Source organism: Labrus mixtus, chromosome 14, assembly GCF_963584025.1.
Source record: "Labrus mixtus chromosome 14, fLabMix1.1, whole genome shotgun sequence".
NCBI classification, from domain to species: domain Eukaryota; kingdom Metazoa; phylum Chordata; class Actinopteri; order Labriformes; family Labridae; genus Labrus; species Labrus mixtus.
The window spans coordinates 17,255,952-17,282,454 of record NC_083625.1 but is presented as its reverse complement, the minus strand read 5'-3'; the positions used below and the strand labels follow the sequence as shown (position 1 = coordinate 17,282,454).

The window sequence follows — 26,503 nt, the reverse complement described above, 5'->3', positions numbered from 1 at the left end:
TTTTAACAAGTTATACCCGAATAATACTTTATTTGACATAAACACATGTTATTCTTCTGGAAAGGGATGTAGAAGGTGAATAGAAATCTCTTGGCAGAACTGAAACAGCAGGCTTGAACCAATGACTGGCCAGGTGGATGGAAGAAATAGTGCGTTTCATGCCTTAATATCAATACAAAGTGACTCTCTGGACAGTTTCTACTTATTTAATTTTGACTGAAAGGGCTGCTTACAGAGGGCTCAAAATATTATTTAACTGATGCATATGTTCAATATTCATGTCACTAAGAAATATGTCATGTATCTCCCAGATCAATGAAGCACACTGTATCTGTGATATTAAACAAAGCAGAGTTTTTACAGTTTAAACTGCATCTTCTTCTTCTAGTGTTAAATGATCATGGCACTGTTGAACAGGGCTCACATTAAGATAATGCACAACCTCAGGCCTGGTAAGAATGTGCTGCAGTCCAAATGCATGTGAAGCTATGGTAACTGCACAAACAGAAATGTTTACAGAAAACATGTGATTTGAGATATTAAAGATGCCTATTGTACACGCATAGACAGAGGTGTGATGTCATCAGTGTCATCATGTCATCAGTGCAGAAAAGAAGTGCATGTCTTTGGAAGTATGAAAATTGAATGAAACTGATGGATGCCACTGGACATGCAGCCACAACTCCTCTGTTATGTCTCGACTGAGGACCCTCAGCCTGTAAATGTTTCAGTAAAGAGAGTAGAATTAAAGGTTTCCAGTGTCTTTATGCTCCGCCTTCGCGTTGTCACATTGTGGCATGAAGGTCCTCATGTCGTAGAACTTTGTAGGTGAGCCAGTAGAGGACATTGAACATGAGGAAGCTCATAGGGAAAACGGCTCTAGAGATGGTATCAATCCTTTTTGCCCGATCGACAAAGCGCCTGCGTATGTCATAGAAACCTAAACCTGGAGGGAGATCTGCAAAAATTGGAGTTGCATCCATTTCCGGTGCACTTGCAAGTCCAAAACTCTGGAAGAGTAAACCCTGCTGTGCCAGCTCTTCCTCCTGGAAGAAAAGAGAAACATCACAGAATAAGCATCAGCTCCAAGAGTTTATCTGATGTCTGTTTTTATGTCTGATGATTGGCTGGTGTTTAACCGAACAAGGCACCACATACCCTGGCACAGACGCTGCACCGCTGGTTCCCATGAGGAGCAATGTTGCCTGACATGTTGTTTCCTTTCGCCTTGCTGTCACCACTCGCCTGCTGACGGGGAGAAAAGGCAGCACTTGAATGTAATCATCAAACAGACTGCATTCATTAAACAGTTTGCTGCCACCACGCAACCCGGGTGTGCTTCAAATCCTGTACATAAACAGTTATCATCTGTTCCTGACAAAGTGAATACAAGTACGACATTAATGTGAGATAAGTCAGAGGGAATTTCAATGGCATTGCATAATCCCAACAAATTAAGTCCAAAGGATTAAAGCAGCTGTTTTCTGTGTTGTGTATTTATAAATGTTTCAAAGAATGAATGAATCCTGCAGCTGTTGTCACACTGCTTCATTTAAGATGTATTTCAAGGTGGTTTTCTTTCTATCTCTTCTACTCCTCTTCTCCTCAAGAGGCCCAAAGCGAGGCAGAAATATGCTGAGAACATCCAGCCTGCAGTGGGATAAGAAGAAGGTTTAAATTAATTACAGGTCACCACTGTCTGTGTTTCCCGGCTGGAGAGCAACATGCAGCTGAGTCCTGCAGCTCGTGCAGAGCCGGGCGCAGGGAATAGCAGGTGACAGCCGCCCGAGGGGGCTGAGTGTGGGAGGGCTGTTGCACTCACAGTTCTCTGCCGCTGTTGCTCCTTCAGCTTCCTCCTCAGTCGAAAGAACTCCTTGTGCTGGCGGGAAACAAAATTAACGGCTGCATACTCCAGCAGGGCAGCAAACACGAACAGGAGACACACGGCCATCCAGATGTCGATGGCTTTCACATAGGACACCTGAGAGAGCAAAGACGGAATCAGTGAAGTCATTCAGTTAAAGTTAACAGAATTGATGAAAGAGTTTGTTACAAGAACCACAATTCAGATTACTTTGTGCAGCTGACGTTCCCAACCAAAATGATACTTTGAAAATAGATCATAGAAACTTAAAGATCAAATATGTAACTTAAGATAAATGAAAAAAACTTTACAACAAAATAAAGACCATGACCGATACTTTCATGGGATTATTCTTGTTGATGCAATTTTATATAATTAATGTATAACCCAAACCATACCGGCTTTTGATCCTTTTACCATAAACTTTAATATATCTAAATAAATGTAATGGAGTGAAAAGTAGCCTACGGGTTGAATTGTAAAGAAGCACAAAATAAGAGTAGAAAATTGAAAACGTGCAGTTATAAAGTAAATGTATTCACTTTCCATCACATATCTAAAGTTCAACTGAAACATTTTCTCTACCTCTCGATGACCTCACAGTATATGAAGTACTTTAGATCTAATATTTATTCAATAACTGAACACTCTAGAAAGGGTCATTATGCAAATTCAGCACTTTCACTTTGAGACTGAAGGTATATTTCTTTGAATTGAACTGTACTTTTTATTTCAATAAAAGTATAAACATTCACATTTTATTTTTTTCAGGGTTTTTACTGCCTTAATTCTTGTACAGAGACGTGTGTGTACTTCTTTCCCATCTAATTTCTTAGCTTTATACTTTCCTGTCAATTTCAATGTGTAGAGCAATGAAAGACCTAACTGGGAAACATTATTACGCAGCAGTGATCCAAAAGTAATACGTCTCTCATTTTAAAGAGGTCGCACTGCCCACACTGCCCCCAAGCCAGACTTAATGGTGAAAATGTCTTAAAGGTCACATATATGCTAGATACACTTTACCATGTTTTTCTAACACTACTGTGCATCCCTAGCCTGTCTACAGGAAATAGAAAAGTCCATCCTCTCTGTCTTTTGCCTGCTCCGCTTTTTAGAAAATGTGTGCTCAAACAGTCCGGAGACATCACAAAGGGCAGTAACCCCTGCCCCAAGTGGGTGACACTCCCACAGCTAGGTGTTTGTTCTGCCCCCTGAGTCTGCCTTCTCACTGTCAATAATCCAGCATTTAGTGAGAAAGCTCAAACCACCCTTCCAGAAAGGGGGCTGTGTTCAGACACAGTTTATTTACATTTAAAGCTACAGACACAAAAGCAGCCTGTTCTGAGCAGGGCTGAAATAGAGGAGTTTATAGGCATGATCAAATACAGACTCAGAGCTCCCCAAAACGCGAAACTTCACAGATATGTTTTGGGGAGCTCTGAGACTTGTTGAAACTGGTTGAAAAGGAGAATAATATGTGACCTTTAAAACTGGTGCCTGATTCTAAAATGACTCATATCAAGGAATTTAATCTTCTTTTGAAAGCTTGCTTTTTATGAGATTTGAGATCGAGTCAACAGGTAGCAATAAAACATATTGAAATCAAAAAACAATTAATGCATCTATTCAGTAACCATTTCCGAATGAAAAAGAGATTTAATGTCAGCAATAAAATGTATATTTAAAGAGGGCATGTCACACCTTTGGCAGTGAGGCCCTGGAGCCAGAGCTCTGCGTCGTCATGGTGAGCACCGTGGTGATTCCTAGTCCCACCCTAGCTGGAGCCGCATCCATGTTGATCCAGAAGGAGACCCAGGACAGGATGACGGTGAGCAGGCTGGGTATGTACATCTGGATCAAGTAGTAGCCCATCTGACGCTCCAGGTAGAAGTTGACTTCGATGCAGGTGAATTTACCTAACACAGGAGGAGATACAGGTCCACACTGACAGTCTTATTAGAAGTTGATTGTCAGCTTATATGCAGGATGTGACTGAATGTGGTTGTATGTCATGTACCTGTGTTGTAGTGTTTGGTGCAGTATCCGAGGCCTTGCTCCTCTTTCAGCACAAACTGAGGGAGCGTGAGATCATCGGCTACCTGCACCGCTCCCACATTCAGCCACTCAAAAATAAGATCATTCATGGTGTAGCCAACTAGCAGAGAGATACAAAAAAAACGAATGCAGTATAAGATTAAAACAAAATCCAATAGGTAATTATTTCAATCCTGCTTTGAAAGATGAACTCACAGCTCTCAAGCTGCATCGTACACGTCTGGCTGTCCATGGGGAAGTTTTTCAGATCCATGGGACAGGAGAGGGTGAGCGTCAACCTGGACAAAAAGAGACCGAACACTGTTATGGCACCTGAAAAATGCATACAGGGTAGACCTTCATACTCTAACTCAGGAATAAAACAAAAAAAGCCCACAGCAGTAAGCTACAGCAGCAGCCTTCTCTCCTGTCACTCAGAACCCGTTTTGCACAAATCAAAGGCAACATCTAGCAGCTTTAACTTTTAATCCCTTTCTTCTAGTACGTTTATGTGCTCTAAACAAATAACACAATTTCATCCCTAGGGAGATCCTGTTGTACAATTTGCTGCAGCAAAACACTAGGTAAAAAGGGGGAAATGACCCCTACCCCTCATAAGATGCAGGAGTTACTGCCAACACTGCATTGAATTATTGAATATTTTCCTTTTATTATTTCACTCTTGCACATTTGCACTTAGACCCTACTACCTCCACTCCTGCCATTGTTTCTTACTGACATTACTGTGTCCTGTTGCTGCTATTTACTTCCTTGTTTTTATTGATGCATTCATGGTGAGTTGCACTATCTCTATTTCAATGTCCTTGGTGCAACCACAAAGATGTTTTATTCTCTATTGTATTCTAGATAAGGAGCAAAAAGGACAGAGGTGCTGTCATAGACTTCACTAATGTGTTTCTCTTTCCACCACTGCTTTTTTTGTTTTAGTCATGAAGTATTTCGCTGCGGACTTTAAGCAGCCGTCTTCTCTTTAGTCCAGCAAGGACGAGTTGAAACATCGCACATAAATGAGCAACATTGCAGCGAGAAGAAAGCTGATTGGCCGTGGTTCAGTGTCATCAGGGGATAAAGAGATTAGTCATTAACTAAATAAGGACATTTAGTTGTTTGTGCAGTCTGTGTTGTTTTGGGTAAATAGTTAAGTTGTTAAGTGGTAATCTAGATTGTGGGTCATTTGGGGTTTATCCCCTAAAGTTAGGCTTAACTTGTAAGTATTACTTTGTGGGTAACAGAGTAGCTAAAACAGCTTTAAACATGGCTGTGTTTTGTATTCCAGTGGTGACTCCTTACCATCACGCTACAGTTCATCCACTGCCTGCCCATTACTGACCTGATTCTCTTTTAGCTCACAGTCATTGTTTTACACAAAGTTTTTTGAGGGTGCTGGACAACAAAATGATAACTGAACCAAACTGAAGTGAAACAAGCATGTTGAACCACATACTCATAGGTAGGGGTTCATATTCAGTATGCAGCTTGGCAGAAAACACAGAAATGAGTTTGTATTGTGTGTCAGATCCTGGTGAATGATTCAGCCTGATTCAGGATATGATCATCAGGTCACCTGATGCTGTAGAGGACGTTTCCGTTCTGAAATATGCGGAGCAGTTTGTTATCCGTCGTGACCTCGTGAAAGTTGGCTCCCTTCTCATTTGCAAAGAACAGGTCTGGTTTCCAAATGGAGTCCAACATGGAGGGGTCCAGGTCCAAAGAGTCATCAGGGTATTCCTTATATGCCAGGCGAGGGTCGTTCCACTGCTGTCGCAGAAACACATTGAGCCGGTAGTCCTAAGGTAGGAAATAAAGTCACAAGAAGAAGAAAAGATACTCATAAATGACTGAAAATAAACGTTGCATTAAAGTCAGAACTCCCACTGGTCATGCCATAGAAGATAAAACATTCAGGGTTTTTTCAAGCAGAAACAAAATTGGACTAATCTGCATGTGTCTATTGATATGATCATGTCACTTTAATAAACCTTGTGAGAGGCAATAAAGGGGACGAGTTACAAGTAAACCTGCAGCTTCTCTCAGCAGGTAAGAAGCAGAGTGCCTGTCAACGCTGCCTAACAGACCTGAATGCTCATAATCGGAACAACAGAAAACTCCACTTATAATATCATTAATTAAAATTTGATGGCTATACCGAAAGGTATTTTATAAAATGTAAGACTCCTTCAAACTCTTGCATAACTTCATGTCCCCTAACACTGCACAGGCCTCATGAATAAAGGATAAATGGTATCTGACAGAGAGAGGACAAAATCAGAGCTGACATGATGCAATGAACTTACAAGATGGTGTTTACAGTCATTAATTAGTCATAAACTAATGACAGTATGTTAAGGCATCATGGAACTCGTGGCAAACAGCGTGAGGACAGCCAGAAAACCCCACAAATGGATAAAACCAAAGAGTCAGAAGCATCTGTTGAAATAGCATGAACCAGATCTGTTTACAAAATAACAGAGACTGATGATCCTGCTCTGACAGACAGAAAAACCAGCTTAGGTCTTTTATAGAACAGCTACATCGAAACATTTAGTTCTGGTGTAAAGCTTATAACTCTGAACTCTTTGTTTTCAATAAGTACTGTCTAGCTTACTGTATGTCCATACAGCAGAGACATGATTTAGGTTGCAGAGCTTTTATATAACAGCACATAATATCAACCTAAAGAACATAAGAGCACACGTACATTATCAGTTCATGCTTTCATTGCTGAATGGTGAAACAGATCATTAAAGGTTCTTTCTCAAGTCTAACTAAGTGAATTTACTTCAAATCTTGTATATGTCATTGTACTGCTACTACAGGGGCGGCCGTCTCTCAACCGGGAGGTCGAGGGTTTGATCCCAGCTCTTGCAGCAACATGTCCAAATCTGTCCTTGGGCCAGACACTTAACCTCAAATTGCTGTGGATGTGTATGAATGGGATTAGTTACTTCTGATGGTCTCACTACATTGTAACCTCTGCCATCAGTGTGTGAATGGCTGTGAATTGGTAGGTGTGACAAGCTATAAACTCAAGTCCATTTACCATTTACTACTCCACTAAGAGTTGTTTTGGATTATTCTTCCCAAACATCTAAAATAAATGATATGGTTATATATCAAGCTCCATGGCAAGATACATTTAGAAACTAAAGTTAATTAACTTATCAGTATGAAGGTAAAGTTATTTAGTAGTTTTCCAAAATGAGACATTCTGTATAAAATTATTCTTACATTTAGTGTGTTATTTTGATTCTAAATCAAATATGTGCTTTTCCTTATGTATTACACATTTTAGCTTGTAACAATGTTTTTGTTAAGTGTATGAGGACAAAACTTCTTCTATCACTGTGGAAACATGATATTTAGTACTGTGACAATACTTAGGGTGCAGTGATGGAGTAGGAGGGATCATTTTAAGTAGCTACATCCTGTAGTGCACAGACCATGCACTTGTGAAAAAACTAAATTAAACAAAAATATGACCATGAAAGTGACCAGTGCAGACTCCTACATATGAATAGCAATAAGTAACACTTTGAGATACAGTCTACATACAGAGACAATCAGCACATTTGCTTTCGATTATCACCCTGTACAGTAAGTCAGAATTTTTAGAGGGGCAAGCAGCAGCTGTGTTAAATGCCTACAGGTCTAATTGATCTAAAACCTGATTGTTGAGAACAAGTGACAGTGATGCATATGTCAGTACAGATGCAGTGATGTGTAATCATCTCTGAAATGAAGGGTCAAACTGGATTCAACTGCTTCATTTGATGCCTTTAAGATAATTATAAAGAAAAGAATGACCAATTGCTTAAATGTTCCTATAAGGTCAAAATGTAGTCTATAGACTATATATTGTTATATACAGTCTGTGGTTAACACTGTTTGTCTAACTTGTATGTGTACATAATGAAAGGAGGTGTTCTCAGACTGCAGTACAGTCTAAAACATCTTGAAAGTTATTTGTTTTAATCAAGTATAACTGCTGAGGATTATAAATAAAAGTCTCACCATGGTTGTTTCAGTGATGGAGCCAAAGCTGTTGATGAAGATGTTACAGGTGACGTTAACAGGAGGACCTGACAGAAGCAAACCACACATCAGATTTAAATCTACAGCTTTCTTAAATCCCACAGACGGTGTTTTTTTGAAGAGACTGCATGAAGAATTAAAAGAGGCTGGGATTTCCCATAAAGTAACATATCCACAGTGTGCCATGCTATGCCATGATAGATGACTTGTCCCATATAAGCAGCATAAAATTGTGTTGTCATTTCCAGTACGCTCCCATTTGTGTAGTCCATCTGTCAACCTCTGAACTAAATATTTCAGTGACTCATTTCCTGAGAGGCAATCATTTATTGATTCTCTTTCAGAAACATTAGTTTATTTCTAGATTATCAGATGGGATTTACCCACAGCATGCACTGACGAGGATGTAGAGCGAATATGAAATATATATGAAATGCGACCCCAGAGAACGAGGGGGGAAGTGTGTCAGAGAGAATCCTCCTGGCTTCACTCACAACCAGAGACCAAGATTAGACTGAAATAAGCCTGTGGGGTTAACATCACTCACATTTCTGTTATACATACAAAGCTTGTGTAAAAAAATATATCAACCTAGGGCTGTGGGTCAGATTCAAAACAGTAACAGTACATGACAAAAAAAGAAAACATCAGAGCCTGCTGCATCTTTGACTTCTGACGCATCTGTGAGTGATTTGTGCTGCTTCACTATCCAGGTTGTTGTGCTAAAAACAGATGCATACTTTCTCACACCTGCCCTGACAGAGGTAGTCCTCCCACTGCACGCCACGGTGTGTGTATTTACCTTTGAAGTTTGGTCTGATGCGAGCATCGTAGCCAGATGTGCGTCCCATCAGTTTGTCCAGAAAGTCAGATGGAGAGGGAGGCTTGGCTGCTCTGCTGGGGAGCTTCATCTCCTTACAGAGCACAGAGCTGCCAGATGACAGCAAAAATAAAACTGGATGTTTTCTTAAAATAATGCTGATGGACATGTTTTTTCTGTATATGCCTAATTTATAACATCTGTATCTTCGTTCAAAAAATCTAGAACGAACCTGTCCAGATTCATAAATTTAGCCAGAAGAGTGTTTTTCTTTCTTTGTTTTTTTTACAGTTAAGATTTCACAAACTGTTTCCGAACAGCAATGCATGTGTTCAAAGTGTTTTTAACATTTTCTTGCCTTTTGAGTTTAATAATGCATTTTTCATACATTCACTTTTTCCAGTGATTATAATAGTTTTTTTAAATACAGATTCCAAAGTGTTACATTCATGATTCTGGGGAACGTTTGTTTCACAACCCTTCCTTGTCACAAAACCCCCAAAAGAGGAGGCTAGTTTAAGCATATAATGTCTAACATTCAACATTTGTTCACTTTATGTGTGAAATTATTTAAAATACAGTAAAATTACTGTCAAACAAACATGCATTAACTTCAAAATGTCTAACCAGAGATGTCCATATCCTAAAATTTAAAATGTTCTCTTACCTGCCTGGCAGAAAAGTGACAGACGAAGCCAACAGCACATAAAACATGTGCAGCAGCATTCTCTGTCAGTCCAAACAGTGGATATAAATCCAATGGAGGGGAAAAAACTGAAAAAGAAAAAAAAGAAGCGGAGAAGCAGGGATGCAGGGATGCAGGGAACTTGTTGTGTCTCTTCCAGCTCGGTGCTGCCTTCTGGACTCAGCTGAGCGTCCCTCCCTCTCTGCAGGTGTAAAATCCAGGAAGCTGCTGCTGTATAATTCAAAAACCCGGGCAAGTTTTTATTCTGCCCATGTTTGTGTAGATGACTTCAAGCTTTATCTCTTTTTTATGGCCATATGCATGTTCAAGGATGTACTGCAAGAATATTTAAAGAGACAGGAACATTTTCAAAGTAGAGAGGGTGACAGTGCTGCCTCTGGCAGCAGCAGATTAGCAGATAGATTTAAGAATTAGAACATGTTTAATTTACTGTTAGGGAGTCATGAAGAATTAAAACAACCACGATTCATTGAATGTTATTAAAGATTCCAAACATTTGTGAGCAGTGACAGATTGTGGACGGTGAACCAATTCCAGTCAAAAGACATTAAATACAAAATATTACAGAATTGTATCAGCTTTCTTCTTGGAATTTTAATTTGTTTCCCTAAAAGGAGACCCTTCACAAGGTTGGAGGAAAACTGTTGACATGAGCCAGTATCATCATCCCTTCGTCTAGTGTAAATCTGTTCATAATTGTTCTTATCATTTAAATGAGGACTTAACTGTTTACAGTTATAAGAACATATGTAATCACAGCAAAAAGAAAGCATCCAGTTCAAATTAATTCAAGTGTAAGATGTCTCTAGGAGCATCAGCACACATCCAGAGGATATTTATCCACTGCAGAGCCTTCCAGAGTTTCTGGTCTAATTATTCCATCTTCAAATCGCCTGACAAAATCAAATATAAATGTGGAAGCTCATGTTTATTCCTCCATACAGAGGAGGGGGAGGCAGTTCAGCCATTTACTCATGTAAAATTAATGTCAAAGAAAGCGACGGGACGTTATGGCTGCACGTGTTTGCCTCACACTTGAAAGGCCGCTCCACACTTTGCTCGGGAGCGCAGAGTGTCAAAAGGGATAAGAAATGTGTGAGAACACAGAACATGAGTGCAGTCCTAATAACAAGAAGCCCAGAGTAGAAAACACACAATGTTTCTGCATGATGGAACATTTTCACCTCCGGACAAGATAAGTAGGCCAGGCGTCATTTTAATGTTTTTGTTGAAGCGTACATTGACTCTACTTAATTAGATCCTACTTTGACACACTGTAAAATTTATGTGTCAGAGCCTTTTTTTTTTTTTCTTTCTATCCAACCCTGCCTGTTCCTGTTTAAACTAAAAACGGGTGCATTTAGCTGAGGTAACACCTTTAGCATCAGCACTCCTGAATTAAAGGTCTTAATCTGAACGCTTCACATGTGTGACCCGGGTTAATTTGCCAAGCATTACATATTGATTCAAATGCCCAAGGACACATGAGCTCACCCACACACACATTAACAACCATCACATCTCACAATGCAAGTCAACTGATCTGATCTGTGCTATTATTGAGGAGCAAAAAATAACGGGATCAGTCCAATTTAAAAATAGCTTTTATTGCAGCTTCTCTCATGACAAGCTGCTCTGATCACACAGAGGGAAACAACAATAATCCATGCTCAGACATGTTTTAGCCTGGTGGAGAGAAGCAGGCAGACATCTTGACCATGATTTGAAAAAACAAAACCAAGAAAAAGGCAGAAAGTTGGTTGACAGAAGAGAGAGGATGAAATGTGTGAAAAAGACAAACAAACACAACAGGTGCAGCGGATACAAATTTCAAATAAGAAAATATTCCAGCGACAAAACATAATTTACATGAATTCTCCAGTTTTTGTTTGTATGATTAGGTTTGTCTGTAAGTGCATGGCAACAGCTGTCAGAGTTCAGTCTTAACATGAAGCGTAACGAGTATCAGCCGTCACCATCTTAATCCTCGTGGATGTTGAAAAGCTTGGCTACTTCATTCAGATCTGCATGTTCCTCTCCATCTTTGATTATCTAAAGAACAACAGACAAACAATTAACAACCACATGTTAACATAAATCTCAGCTTGGACTCAGATTGTTTTAGTAAAAAATAAAAGTCTCCCTATGTACCTTTCTTGCAATAGGCATCCTGTTAAACACGTTCCACAGGATAATGCCCACCACCACTTTGTCTCTCAGGTAGAAGATGACTCCTTTCCCGTAGTCGTCTCTGTGCTGCTCCACAGATGGAGCAGGTGTTGAAGAAGCGACCGGGCTGGTGGCTGTGTCCTCGGTTTCACTTTCTGAGCGGATCCCTGTCCCTGTGATCCATTTTACGAGTAGAGTTTGCTCAAAAATTCATCATTTACTTTTAGAATAAAGACTTTAAACCTGATCATGCCTGCTCCTACCTGACTTCTCTGTGGCAGCTCTAGGTGTGTCTTTGGATGTGGCTTTGGCAAACACTCCCACTGTTGGCAGGCTGCTGTCAACAATCCCAATGGCCTCATATCCCACATCTGGTCCCAGGTCACTCCTGGAAGAAACAACAGGAGAGGATTGGAATTAAACCAGTGTCCATGATCTGAAAATCACTATTTGTATATCAAATACTTATTCACTATTTTATTGTATCCTCCAATGCAAAATAAAACAACTTGTAGATTTTTAACTTAAGTGTAAAAGCGGGTCTTAAACATTGTGTTTGTGTAGAACACACCGCTCCCACATTAACACACAACAATAAACAAAAGCAGGGCTCAGAGTACACTTTGAGTGACATCCCCCTGAAGACTCCTAATAAGTTTCAAGCTGGATGATGAGCTGCATACAAATCTCAGACAGGAGTTGGCAGATGACATGTTGTGGTCATTCTGCCCAGAGAGCCAATACACTAAGTGTTGCATCAGTAAGAAACCATTCAGACGTGTGCTTCTTCAGTTGGCACTTTTTCAGTGATAAGGGCAGTCTAAACTAGAAACTGATGATGATGATGACAGAATAAACATTCTGTAATCTGTCAGCAGCTGGATTTTGTGTTTCTGCTGTGCATTGTGCAAAGAAATTTAACTTAAAGGGATACTTCACACATTTGCATTAAGCTTTGTATCATTAGAAACCTGGTAGTATTTTTGAATGGTCGTGCATCCCGCACTCATTTTCCCCTGAGATGGGAAATCTTTGTATTTTTAAGTCTGAAAAGGAGCTTCCGAACACAAAAATCGTCATTTTGCGTCACTGGAAGCTGTTGCGGTTAGCGGGGTGAAACTACAACGCTAGTTCCTCATATTTTCGACCACTGAAGCTACAGACCAATCACAGATCAGTGGGTGGGAACTCACTCCCAGAATCAAAACTTAACGTCCGCCATATTGCTTGGAAGCTATGCTATGGAGAAAGCTGATAATGGCGAAAAAATATAAATAAAGCGGCGAGATGGCTGCTGCTGCCGACAGGCCGGTTTTGTGTCGTGGCGGCCAGCTGCCAGCGGCCAAAACAACCAGCAACCGTCTCGCGGCTGTATTGCTATATTGCTATATTGCCTCCGCCGGCCGCTGCCATCTCAGCAGTCAAGACATAAGGCCTGCCTGTCGGCAGCGGTGAGGACGAGGAGCCGGGCCGGCTCGAGCTGGGGCGGACTGGTAGTGTCGGTGCTCTTACTGTTTGCCTATGGACTCAGACATAGAGTCTGTTTTCTGCCAGGAATTTCCAAGATACCAATTAAATTCTGGAAGAAATCTCGGAATCAGTTGAGGAAACAGATTAGTAGAGGTCTCTATCACACTGGTGTAAGAGTTGTTGTATACCAGGATGGTGGATGAAACAACAGGTTCCGAGGTTGATGAGGAGGATGATGATGATGATGATGATGATGATGACAGTTATTGCCTTAATATCAATGCTACTGTGGATCCCTCTGATATTACACAGGCAGCGTGATATAAACATCATCACCCACCACCTCGATCGCAGTGAATTCTTTGAAATATTTCCTGCTGGGTTCACACATCATCTCACCTCAACTTAAAGCATAAATTACTACTAATGGACAGGCAGGAACAAATCTGGATAATGTCAAAGTGACAATTCAGCTGTTGTAGTTTACACAGGCAATAAAGGAAATATATATATATATGTATAAGTGCATCGCATGTGTAAAAGGAGCGTAAGTGATTTAAGAAAAGACCCCACTTCACTAACACACAATGGGAGTCCTAAGTAAATAATAAAATAAATGAGTACACCATCTTAAAAATGTTCTCTAAATGCTAGCTATATGCTGATTGGCTATGTTTTTTTCTCTTGCTCCTTAAAACGTTCTAAAGGTGATCCAATGGCGTCATTTGCCGCTGTTGTTATCTTCCTCACGTTTTAAATGATATATATGTTATAGTAATTGTTCTCACTGTAGACTTCCATTCAAAAAGGAAAGCAGCCCTGTTAATAAGGAGAAAAGTATTTTAGAGCTAGGGCTACTCATGTAAAACAAAATCATGGATTTGACGACCTTCATGTGAAATTTAACCGACTGCTGCTGCTGAGTGATAAGAGGTTGATATGTTACACCGAGAGGCACAACAGACACATTCTTCAGCCACATTATACTGGCATATCGTCCGACAACATCTGAGGGTGCACAAGTCATAATAGTTTGACTGAGTGGCTTTTTTTGGGACCCCAGTGAACCCATGTTGTCAGCAGTGTGTCATATTACTTCAGCTGCCGAAAGCAGCCAGTAACCGCATGCATCTTTGTAAAATGGGCCACACTCCACACTGTGGCCTAATTTTTGGCAGCCCCTTGAAAATGTACAACAGCCCCTCTGTTTTAATATTAGTGACTTGTATAAAGTCAGTACATTTATTACGGGCTGGAGAAATGTAAGAGCGAATACTGCAGCCCTCTGCTGGGAACACCAACCTAATGTCCTCTAAGGGCATTTTAAATATTTTACAACTTAATGGTATTCAAGAAATCAAAGCAATCATGCAAGTTCACGTGGCTTCTAAAAGGATTAAATCTGAGTCATGTGCACAGTGGGACTTCCTTCCCCAGTTCCAACTAATTTAGATGTATGTATGTAGTATGTATGAACCAAGACCTGTTCTATCAACATTTCAGGCAGGATCTTTCACGCTCGTGTTCTCTGTCATTTCCACTTTAAGTTGATTTCATTGCTTGCAGTCACAGCTTTGATTTTGCAAAACGCTTTGAATTTATGAATCATTTAAACTTTGATTCAGCACCACCAGCGGAGGAACAGTTATTGCCGAGACACTCACCAGAACATAGACTGATGCCAGTAGGGTTTGTTGGCCCCCGTCATGTTCTCCCCTGCGAGTCTCCCGCTTACAACGGCGTGATCATGGTGCTCCACTCGTCTGCGGCCCAGTCTGATGTCATAGAAACACGCAGCGTCTCCTGCCTGCACCAGAGAGGACGGGTTAAAGCTGCACGGCATGCATTAGATTAACAATTATTTCCAACCATAAAACAAGCGAATTACAAATTTCAAGATACATTGTTTCTGGATCATGACTTGAGTTTGCCTGAAGAGGGCACTATAATACAAGAGTAGGACCTAAAGGTGGAGGTATACATTTATGAACCATATAGGAGTATACCATATACACCTGCAGAACGATGGCTTTTTGAAATTGTATTTATTTATATAAAGTCAACATTAAAGTGCTTTTGACTGACTCTAATGTAGAGATGTGATGAAAACAGTTAACATGCTTAAATAAAAAAATAGTCCCAGATAGTTAGGCTTTCAAAGGCTGCAATTAAATACTTAAACATAAGCAGAAAAATTCAACTCAAACCCCAACATAACTATTTATCACTTTGATAAATATCTGTGGTTCTTTCTTGTTACAGTACCTGAAGGCCCTTTAACAAAAAAAATTTCAGCAGATTCATGTGTTGTTCCATCTTCACTACACACTTCAGCAGGATCTAATAGATTGTCATAGCACCACTATTAAATACCATTTAAACATTAACTTACCACCCAAATATTGGATCTAGCTTGCAGCTCTGCATTGACCCGAAAGCCACCAAAGTCAGAGTCCACCTCTAGACCTGCTGACTTTGCAAGGTCAACATTGGGCTCCAGGCCAACAGCCGCCACTATGTGGTCCGTTTTGACCTGCGAATGGAAAACGGAACATAATCAGTAACTGATAAATCATTTCTTCATTTACACTGAACTCGTGGAAAAGCCTGGAACCTACCAGTCGGCCATCTTTCAGCAGGATTTCCACCTTGTCATCTTTGCAGGTCACCGATTTCACCAGAGCTTCTGAGATTATTTTCACACCCTCTAGAAAACCAAGAGATATTTTTTTTTTAGGTTTACAAAGAAACCAGGAGAGAAGAACATACATATTTCTTAGGGTTTGTAACTGGTTTAGACATGACTACAAAAAGGATGTGAACCTCTTTTGACTTTTTCTGTTGTCCAGTTGCTCAGATACTCAGGCAACACTTTCCCCATGTTTCCTTTCTCAGGGTACATCTGAATCACCTCCAGGCCAGAATCATTTGCTGACAATAAGAGAAAAGAAAATGAGCAACCCAGCAACAGTGCAACAAATTCATCATTTAAAAGAATATGTATTTTTATTTAATATACTCTTAATTCTTTCTCATTTTGTCTAGCAGTCTTACATCTCCTGCCAAGGGCACAGGCCAGCTCGCTGCCCAAGAAGCCGCCTCCAATGATCGTGATGGACTTGATGTTTCTGGACACCTTGTCCAAAGATTTAAAGTCATCAACCTGTCAAGAGAAACAGCATTTATATCACATTAGATCCTGCATGAATGGTTCTGATGTGTCACAAAGTCAACCAGAACTTATTAAATTGACTTTATATTAGTGTGTGTTAACCTGTCTGTGGACAGCAGTTATTATTCATCTTCAACACCTTGAGTTACTGATTTTAAGCATCTGCCTCCTGCTATTTATCACTTAAATCATTTGAAATTTAAAACTTAGATCAAATAGATGATCATATAGCTGGACAAAACCAAATGTTCCTATTTGTTTTAACTCATGCACCTATTTAGAAGTGATTAAATCAACATTTTGGAACTATTTCTGACCATTCAACCGTTTCATTGAATGTTTTCCATAGTCATTAATATTTTTTTCTAAACATTTCCACTATGTTTCTTTACTAATCCCATCAGAAAAACACAACTCTCTTCTAAAGCCTGGTTCTAACAGCCAGTGAGTGTTCCCAGACTAAAATAGAGCTATCACCCCCTTGTGGCCAAGCACTGACCTTGCGGAACAAAGTGGTCCTCTTCATCACCTCCTCTCCTGCTCTCTCCATGACCTGCAGGTTTCTTGGCACACCACCTGAAGTGAAAAACTCAGATTAGCTCCGGCCAGGTTTAAGGATTATTCTGTGATAAATGCATCCTAAAGCTGCCTCACCTGTAGCGATCAAACACTTGTCATATGAAATCTCAGTATCGTCGTCAAGTTTCACCTTGTTTCCTCTCACGTCCATGTGGACCACCTAAAATAGATTCAGTCATTTCTTTGATGTCCAGAAATCATCAACACTGCATAAATGTTTATTCAAATCTGCCACCAAAATTCATGTATTGTAAGAAGAAGTGCTTGTCAAATCAACACAAACCTTTCTGCCAGTGAGAACAGCCACTCCACCATTTTCTGCACCTTCCAATTCTTCTGGATTTATATAAAATGATGCCGGCTGGAAGTAGATACTGAAAATCAAAGGGGCAGAATGATAAAAAGGTTTTAGATCATTTCACAACGTTCACACATATTAGCTCCAGGAAATCATTTGCTGTAAGGAACATGGTATGAGCTCCACCTAGCTCCATGAAGTATTTATAGATTCCAAAAAAAGATCAGAGTTTCAGTATCAGTGAGTACTGATAGTGAACAGGACGAGTGTGATCAATCTAAAAAAGAAGAGGTGCAGTACGAAAATAAACTTTATAAAATAACATTTTGTGATAAAAGCAAAGTGATGTCACAGGACAACACAGTCTGACTGATGCAAAAGCAACAGCCACTAATCAAGCAGAGATATACAGATGTTTATAGAGCCATCAGGCAGGTACAGAGCCAGAGCAAACTTTGAGACTTCCAGTGTTGCCAAATGTTAGTTATAAAGTACTTTCTGATAAGACTGCCTTTACAGTGCTCTGCCATTGCTTACGGTTCTAATTGCAATTTATGAAGTTTGAATGAAGTTGAGAGATTACATCTAAAACTGGATTATTAGCTGCACTTGCATGCAGATTTCTGTTGATGTGGCTTAATGAAGGCCAATTTTTCCTCAGATGACTGTTAATGGCTTCTGGGTTTTATTCTGCTGGGGTAATATGTTAACACTCCTTTTGACTGTTTTCCTCTGTACAGCCAAGTCCCACTGAAGGACTACAGGATGATACTACTCGGACTACAAAAGGAAACAGGAACACGTCCGACACCAAACATTGTGACTACAGACTACACTCTCCATTTACAGTACATACAGAATCTGTAAATAGAGACTACAAACTAAATTCAAAGAAATGCAGGCGAACACAACAAAAGCACAACACAAGAAACTTGAACATAAAAACAAACCTTCTTTCCTTTCCATTCCACTGTTTGAATCGCAGTGTTTCTGTCACACTGGGGTCATCAGAGAACCAAAGTTCTTTAGAAAGAGGCGGCCTCATGTACGGAAGGTCTGGCTCATCAGTCACAATAAGTACCTGGAATTAAATATTTAAAAAGAAAAAAGATTCACTAACCAGATACAGCACATGAGGAAACATTATAACACAACTATGATAATGAACTGAATTCTGAGCTACACAGATGTCAGACACAGACGCCAAACTGACCTTAGCATCTGGGTCTCTAGCTCGGATTGAGCGGGCAGCAGCAAAAGAGGCAGTACCTCCACCAATAAGAAGGTAGGGGGTGTGTGAGGGGACCTTGAGAGAGACAGGTGTGGACTCTCCTACTAGAGTTTGAGAGAGCAACAGCAAGCGGGAGAAAGAGATGAGGTGCAGAGAGAAAGTAGAGAAGAAAGGCAAAAAGCAAAAGAGAGAGACAACAATCAGTACATGTGGTTTACTGCTCATCAGTCACCATGACTTACACTAATACACCTGAAAGGAGTAAATGGGAGAAGAAATAAAAAAAATGTCATGTAAGTGAGATTAACCTTTATCATAACAAGAACTCAAACAATGTGGAAAGAAACCAGGAACAGGCAAGGATAAAAGCTGTAATGAGGAAAACAGGTTAAAAATATAAATAGGAAAGAAAGGTGTTTGAAATTAACATTAACGTTATCAAAAATGGGAGGAAGTATCAGTGTTGTGTCTGCCCGCTTCCCCCACTCCAACCGAGGCTGGACTTTGGTCTTACCACTCTCTGACACCAGTTCAGGCTGAGGCTCAGGCTCAGGCGGCTCTGCTGCAGGGCTTTCTGCTGCTGCTTCTGCTGGAGGGTCTGTTAGTATAACCGAAGCATGAAGCAGTCAAGACAAAATAAACCCTACGACCTGGACAATGTACACCACTATCACAGGGCGCATTTCCATGCACAGGACTGACTGAGCTCTTACCACTCTCCACATGAGGTTCAGGGGGCGGTGGCGACTCTGTTAGTTCGATTGGGGACGGCTCAGATGGGGGCAAGGGTTCTAGTAGTACAGTAAAAGGTCACATGATAACCTCTGTTGTTATTAACCATCTTTATCTACTCCATAGACTCAGGTCAGGTGAAAAAAAAACAGAAGTGTTAAAAGCACCTGAATCATCAGAGAAAAAAAAAATTTGCCAGTAAAATTAGTACATTAATCTGAACAGTCTTTTCTTCTTACCCTCCTCAACTACAGGCACAGCATGTGGTTCTGCTGGCTCCTCTGGGGGGGCTTCTACCACCGGCTCTTCTGCTATTGAATTCACAGCACAGATTAGGATTACAACTCTTAACAACATTACTGAAGGGGAAGACCTTCAGGATCTATTTGTTTCTCCAGCTTTACCCTAAGGACATTCTGCAGAGTATATACACTCACACATCAACAACTAGAAGCTGCCCTGTTGCTTATGTTACACATAACTTTGTATAAACTGTAAAACAAATCATAACAGTAAATATATCATGTATTTACAGCAAGTTTAGTCATTTAGTTGTGGGTTGTTCCTTTTAAATTCAGCCTTAGACAGAGAATACAAAATGTCTTAATATTAAAAAAAATGTCATTTACAAGGGCAGCTTTCAGTTCGCTTAGACGTTAAACAAAAAACACTTTTTGATTGTACCCCAAACCACGTTTCACAAAGTATGACATGTTCACAGAAAGGGCTCAAGTAGAGGAGGTTCATCTCACAAACACATGTGACAACAAATCACAACAGCATCAAACTGAAATGACAAGTGTCTCACAAAAAACAGAAATATTTTCACAAATATTTCAGAATGGAGGAGAGAATGTTTGTCTGAACAGTTGTAGAAAAACTACAAGAGGGTTAATTTATCAGGTTAGAGGAAACCGAGTGAATTATACCGGAGCAAACTGAAACACAAAACCATGAACCATGACACAAGGTGAATGAATATTTAAAAAAGCATGCAACAAAAAGTGTTAAAATAAAGTATATGCTGTTCATTTTTGAATCCTCTGTACACACATACAGGCTTTCATTTATTTATTCTAAATAAGTGGATCTATGGTGAGACATTTTTGATGTTTTCAATTCTAAAAACAAACAATCATGACAACAGGTCATGGAGTCCTCCTTTCCAAACTGTTTCCTCTAAATAAATAGGGTGGTGGAGCTGTCAGTCTAACAAACTATTGTAAATTCTGGTCTCAATCACTAACATCTGTATGGGTGTACAGAGGCTTCAGTATAGAAACACTTACAGATACAAGACAAAAAGAGTTTGATGTCAGGGGTCATCGGGTATAAAACACGTCATTATCATCATACATAGTACATTTTTTTTGCATTGTAAATATTATGAGCAGGGTAAAAAGAAGAGGGAAAGACTAAAACATGTCTTTTCCCTCTTCTTTTTACAGCCCTTAATGTGTACACAGTGTATTAGTGAAGGTGTGATCATGCACATAGTTCAAAATCTTTTTTTTACTATTACTTAAAGGTCACATATTATCCTCCTTTACAACCAGTTTGAATAAGTCTCAGAGCTCCCAAAAACATGTCTGTGAAGTTTCTTGATAAAAATCCACTCTGATTCTGTATTTGATCATGCCTATAAACTCCTCGATTTCAGCCCTGCTCAGAACAGACTGTTTCTGTGTCTGTAGCTTTAAATGTAAATGAGCTGTGTCTGACCACAGCCCTCTCTGGAAGGGGATGTGGCTTGGCTTTCTCGCACCATGCCCAATTGTTAACAGCGAGAGGGCAGAACAAACACCTAGCTGTGGGAGTGTCAACCACCTGGGGGAGGGGTTACTGCCCTTTGTGACGTCACAAGGGGAAAACATCCTAACGGCCTGTTTGAGCACACATTTTCTGAAAAGTGGAGCAGGTAAAAGACAGAGAGGATGGACTTTTTTCATAATTGGGGGGTTTGTTGACAGACTAGGGACACATATTAGTGTTAGAAAAACATGATAAAATGTATTTTGCATAATATGTGACCTTTAATGTTTAAACATGTGTATGTAAATGTTAAGCATGCATGCAGAAATGTAAAAAAACAACCTAGGGGTGGTTCAGTTGTTTCACTGGGGGCTTCTACTTCAGCGTCAGGGACAGGGGGGCTCGGCTCCTCTGGTAAGGGTTCTGCTTGTGGTTCTGGTGAAGGCTCTGCCTCAGATTCTGGTACAGGTTCTGCCTGTGGTTCTGGCTTAGGGACAACTGAGAGAGAAATGAAAAGATTTCATGGAATTATTAAGTAGACATTAAACATATTCTTGTGTGTTACATGACATTTAGATTGTACATCTGCCAGAAAATTTAATGTGTTAAACACACAGTTTGTTTTGCAGTCTGAAACAGCTGTTAACATGGCAACAAGCAGTAAACTGAATCACGCACTCCAGAGTCAGCTAATTCCAAGTAAACTATTCCATGAAAAAGTATTTTCTTGTGGATTAATAGAAACATTTTTCTTTTGATAAAGAGTCAAACAGCAAACAAAACATGGCGCTCGTTTTCTTGAGATGTTTCTAGCTCTCTGTTTATTGTAAGTATGTTTTATGACGGATGGAGTTTGATCTACATGTTAAGATTAAAATCTACTCATAAATGAGAGAGAAATGACTCACCCTGTGTCTCAGTGGCTTCCACAGCTGAAAGGACAACAACAACAACAACAACAAACAGACACAATCAGCACAGATACATTCTGGATAGGGCATACCTAAAGTTTTTCACAGGAATGTTGTTCTGCCTGACAGGGCTTTTAAATTAAAAGCTTTAAATAAATCAGAGAACCTTTTTTATGTAGAGTGAAATAAATGGCTTAAGCTTTATGATCATTACATTCAGCTGCTAACACGGGCTCCGACTCGCTGGGTGTGTCTGAATTTTCTGTGTTGAACTTCTCTTGTCTGGAAGAAATCTCATCAATACGGTCCTGATATCGTAGTTGGTCCCCCTTTACAGTTCGGTATGCCTGTGAAAACAAAAGTGTATCACAACAAAAGTAGCAAATCTATGGGACAGCTATAGTCAAGAACTGAAAGCTTTACATTATTAAAGTTTAAGGAAATCTTCAAAAACATCATATTTAACAGAATGGAAAAAGGGGGTTAAGATGTAAACCAAGTGTACTGTGTGTGTGTGTGTGTGTGTGTGTGTGTGTGTATATATATATATATATATATACACACATTGATTTGTGTTATTCATATTGTTTTGATGTTGAATTTTGTTGCTCTATGGGCGTCTGTATTCCTTGGTGTTATTGTGAATGCCTCAGCATTGACCTAACCGATAAATGTAAAATGAAAAAAATGAATTAGGACCAGATAAGCTCTTAACTTCATCCTACACCCTTTTTAAACATAGTGAATTATAAAAAATTATATTTACAGGAAGGATGCAACTGAAGAAACCTGCTTTGCTTGCATTTATAGTTTACATTTATTTTTTTCAAATTTAAAAAAATAAAAAATAAAAGTAAAATAAAAAAAACAAACTTAAAACACATTCAACTGTGACTCTGCTTAGCTGATGCTATGTTCAGTGCATGTCCTGCATTTAATGAGGTATGAAGCCAACTCACATAAACTCCAGCTCCAACGCAGGTTACTCCAACCAGAAGGAAGTACAGCTGGTTTTCACGGCCTCCCCCTGTAGGCCCAGTGGACATATGAGCCGCAGGAACTTGTGCTGGTAGTCGGCCATGGGTTAAACCTGAAAAGAATTAGACAAATCACAAAGTCTTAAAACTGTTCAAATAACATTATCAATACAGTCAAACAACTGTGATACTCTCAAACATAATTCAGACGTGTCACAGTTGCAGTGCAATTAGGTATTAAACACCTTCATACAATGGTTTAGAGTTAGATGTCTCATGTTTTTTTTTATGTGAATGCTGAACTGTTCTTTATGCGTTACATTAACGCCCACTGGACTTTAAAAATGATCTTCCTTACATGCACTCTGTGAGTAGTTACACACACTAAGATTTTGTTTTTCTCATAGTCCACTGCACAGCTCCTACATTGCACATTTTGTGTTTTTTATTTTTATATTTGATATTTTACATTTTTTATATGTATATATATTGTAATAGCTTCTTATACTGTATTATTTAAGTTGTTGCTAGTTCTGCTTTATTTCCTTGTTAATTGTTTAGCACCAATACACCAAGTCAAATTCCTTGTGTGTAAATAAATGTACTTGGCAATAAACCCTGATTCTGATTCTTCTTCAGTAATATATGGTTTCAGTGGATTCAATAACATGGCAGGAGATGCTCTCCTATCTTTATGTTTGTGTTTATAAAGCTCATCTGATAGCAGCAGTCTGCTGCCAAAACACTGAATACAATATTTATTCACTGGTCCCTAAATAAGATCTCTCTTTGCTACAGGTTGGAGAGTAACAATAGCTGTTTTCACATATGCACTCCGGATAATATCTAGATAATTACAGGAGGACCGCTCCAGAGATTCTCCCGACCTAGCCGTTCACATATGCTCCTCACAGCGGGGGACTATCCCTGTCAGAGGGGAGGGGGATTTCCTGAGGTAAGATGTGACATAAATAAACAACGCATAAGTAGTGGCCGAAGCAACAGAGTCCGCTACACGATATTATAATGAGAATATTTGCCTTTATATCAATGCTATGTTTAGTGCAATGGAATGACAACATCCACAAGAGAGAGGAGAACAAGATACTGACGACCAGAAAACATAATGCAGCCGTTTCATAACGTGCATGGAGATCGTAGTGGTCGCGTGTAGACACTTTATGCAGTCACTGTATATAAACGTCATTCTCTTTCTATTGGCTCAAATGGAAACCTCCGGAGTATATGCTGCCGCGTTCAGACATCAGCTCACTCAGATTTTCTGCAGATAAAATACTAGGGGTCTGGCCGGAGAAAAATGTGGCTGTTTGCGTTCACACATAGCCTAAAGCACCTCAGGGTAACCAAAATCCTAGGAGTTTTTCAGGAGATTTCTGTATGTGTGAAAAGGGTTATAGATGAGGTGAGGAGTCACAAGCACAAACTACACACTCATCATCTTTGTATTAGCCTAAAGCTTGTAAAAAGGTGTCTGACGGTAATGTATTCAAACTATGTACGTCCACAGCACCTGTCCAGTGAGGATACCGAGCAGTAAAGTATTAAGTTACTTTTACACTAATGCTACTATGTTCTAAATGAACAGAGTTGTCAGCCTGGTTAAAATGTGAAATACAGAGACAAAGAATTTAATGACTGTACAGCTGTTGAGGTTAGAGGTGTTAACTAAACTGTTAGAGGTTGAACTATTAGTAAAGGTGCTGCTGACTTGAATATCTGCAGAATAAGCCTGTGGATGAAGACCAACAATAATAAAAGCACCAGAATAAGAATACTACACTCATATGCAAGGTAATAATACATCACAACAGCTTTGTCTTGTGGGTACTGTCACAATCTGGTAATGCAAATTAAATTAGGTTAACTAAGATATCCACACATAATCTGAGTTGGGTTAAGAGGCTTTAATCCTCATTATAATCAACCCATCTAATAGACTACTTTCTTTTACTGTCTCCTTCATTCATCACTCATAACTCTTAAAGACATGCTCTGCAGGAGTGCAGCCTGTTATCCTTACAGGGTCACTGGGGGGGGGGGGGGGGGGGGGGGGGGGCCCAATGACCAACGTCGATATAGTTGAATGAAAGAAGGAAAGTTCATTCTGACAGCTTCACTTCTTACTTTATAACCCCACACAGCATCTAACACTGCTTCATAACATGTTAAAACATATGCCATAGAAATACGACTTCACTTGTCATTCACTTGTCTGTGACTGGGCAACAGTCAGGGGAGTGCACTGTGTTTAGTTAGTTACAGTGCTGTCAATAACTTCTGCTTATTACCTCAGTTAAGGTTAGCTGTCTCTACCAAGCGAAGGTCACCATAGCGACCAGAAGCGGCCTGTCTGACTTAACATACAGTCAGCGTTGTGTAATGTCATGCTACTAATACATGTTTGAATTGAATCAAGCTAAACAAGGAGACAGCAAGTGACTAGTGACTTACCTGTTCGTCTCACATTCTGTCTGCACACAGTTGATGAAGCTCTAGCTAGAGGTGCAAGCTTTCTCCATACTGTTCTACATTTCAGCATTGTGACTCCGCTCCGCTCTGACGGTTCCCAGCTACCTGGCCGACTTGTCGGACGTGAACTCCGGCTAGTTAACGCTGAACAAGTCCTGCTGCCAGTACAAACCGCCAACTAGTAGCACCACGCTACACGCCAAGGCCAGAGACAGGTCATACGTTTCAGCGGGATTATGGGTAATGGTAAAGACTCTCTGAACACGGAAGATGGGTGACCACCAGGAGTCCAAAAGTAGGATAACGCCATTGGAAAAAAAAGATGGCGTCGGCAAACATGTCAGTGACAGTGCTGAAGGGATTTTTAAATAACTCTCGATAGACAAGAAATGGTTCTGTTGCTTTTTGTGGGGAAAAAAACAGCAACCTTTTTTTGAAAACCTAAAAACAACATCTGCAGGACTTAAATTGCTGTTTTTATCTGTTTATGCGCCATGTTTAAAGTTGTTACGTCGACTGGTATCAGTTTGTCACTCTTGTCTTATAGACTCTTTGACAGCTGCCGTAAACCCTCTTCTTTTACTCTTCTGATTTACAGATTCAATGCAGCTGAAGTGGACTACTGCCCTCATGAGTTTACTTGTGTGATAAAGCAACCCTTTTAGAAAAAGTTTTTCATCCAGTGTTAACAAAGACATAAATACAGATGAGGAGGTAGGTAACAGAGATAAGAAGTGCATAGTTATACGATTTTTGTGTAGGCTATTTTTGTGCGTGTAAATAAGCGTTAGTGTCAAGTTGATAGGCAATAATAGGCAACAATAATTTGGATTTACCAAACATGTCATGTAACACATGATTTTGCTTGGGTTATTATCATATGTACATTTATTATAAACTAAAAAGGGAGCTCTTCGATTTTTACTCATTCTTGTATTACGATTATGAAATATACGTGGTGATTGATGGATGTCCACTGTAACAATATTTAATGTCGCCCTCTGGTGGTGGCTCAAGACATGTGGACATATGTAAGACATGCTGTTTAATGTGGGCTCAAATGACCTACCGAATACTTCATTTGAAAGTTCCTTTTGTCTGCTTCTGCAGTAGATCAACTAGTTGGTGTGTTATGTGGCTTCTTTCAAATATAAGGGAAGTTGATTATTCATGATAGGAAATCATTTTCAGCTAGACAATGAGGATATACTTCCTTTCAAAGAGGAAATCTAAAGGTGCTGG

At 39.8% G+C, this 26,503-nt stretch overlaps 2 protein-coding genes across 8 annotated transcripts; both read right to left on the bottom strand.

Moving 5' to 3' along the window:
* Nucleotides 1–299: 299 nt before the first annotated feature.
* Nucleotides 300–10,949, bottom strand: glra4b (glycine receptor, alpha 4b). 2 transcript variants are annotated; one of them, XM_061055574.1, is made up of 10 exons: nt 9,442–10,949; nt 8,757–8,884; nt 7,934–8,001; nt 5,487–5,710; nt 4,118–4,200; nt 3,885–4,022; nt 3,569–3,783; nt 1,823–1,981; nt 1,159–1,248; nt 300–1,046 (listed from the first exon to the last, which is right to left on the bottom strand). In XM_061055574.1, exons 1-10 carry the CDS (start codon nt 9,498–9,500, stop codon nt 786–788), a joined length of 1,425 nt encoding a protein of 474 aa, XP_060911557.1. In that variant the 5' UTR covers nt 9,501–10,949; the 3' UTR covers nt 300–785. The 2 variants fall into 2 exon arrangements, with proteins under 2 accessions (XP_060911557.1, XP_060911558.1); XM_061055575.1 differs by having other exon boundaries at nt 1,159–1,245.
* Nucleotides 10,950–11,066: 117 nt separating this feature from the next.
* Nucleotides 11,067–25,490, bottom strand: aifm1 (apoptosis inducing factor mitochondrion associated 1). 6 transcript variants are annotated; one of them, XM_061055568.1, is made up of 21 exons: nt 25,244–25,490; nt 22,754–22,884; nt 22,009–22,141; nt 21,792–21,815; nt 21,226–21,381; nt 19,371–19,442; nt 19,113–19,190; nt 18,914–18,997; nt 18,382–18,503; nt 18,119–18,249; nt 17,154–17,244; nt 16,946–17,030; nt 16,791–16,867; nt 16,174–16,282; nt 15,943–16,050; nt 15,738–15,826; nt 15,512–15,652; nt 14,784–14,926; nt 11,913–12,037; nt 11,632–11,822; nt 11,067–11,532 (listed from the first exon to the last, which is right to left on the bottom strand). In XM_061055568.1, the coding sequence occupies exons 1-21, from the start codon at nt 25,329–25,331 to the stop codon at nt 11,461–11,463; spliced, it is 2,250 nt and encodes a 749-aa protein (XP_060911551.1). In that variant the 5' UTR covers nt 25,332–25,490; the 3' UTR covers nt 11,067–11,460. The 6 variants fall into 6 exon arrangements, with proteins under 6 accessions (XP_060911551.1, XP_060911552.1, XP_060911553.1 ...); XM_061055569.1 differs by having other exon boundaries at nt 19,371–19,439; XM_061055570.1 differs by lacking the exons at nt 18,914–18,997; nt 19,113–19,190.
* Between the last annotated feature and the right edge of the window lie 1,013 nt (nt 25,491–26,503).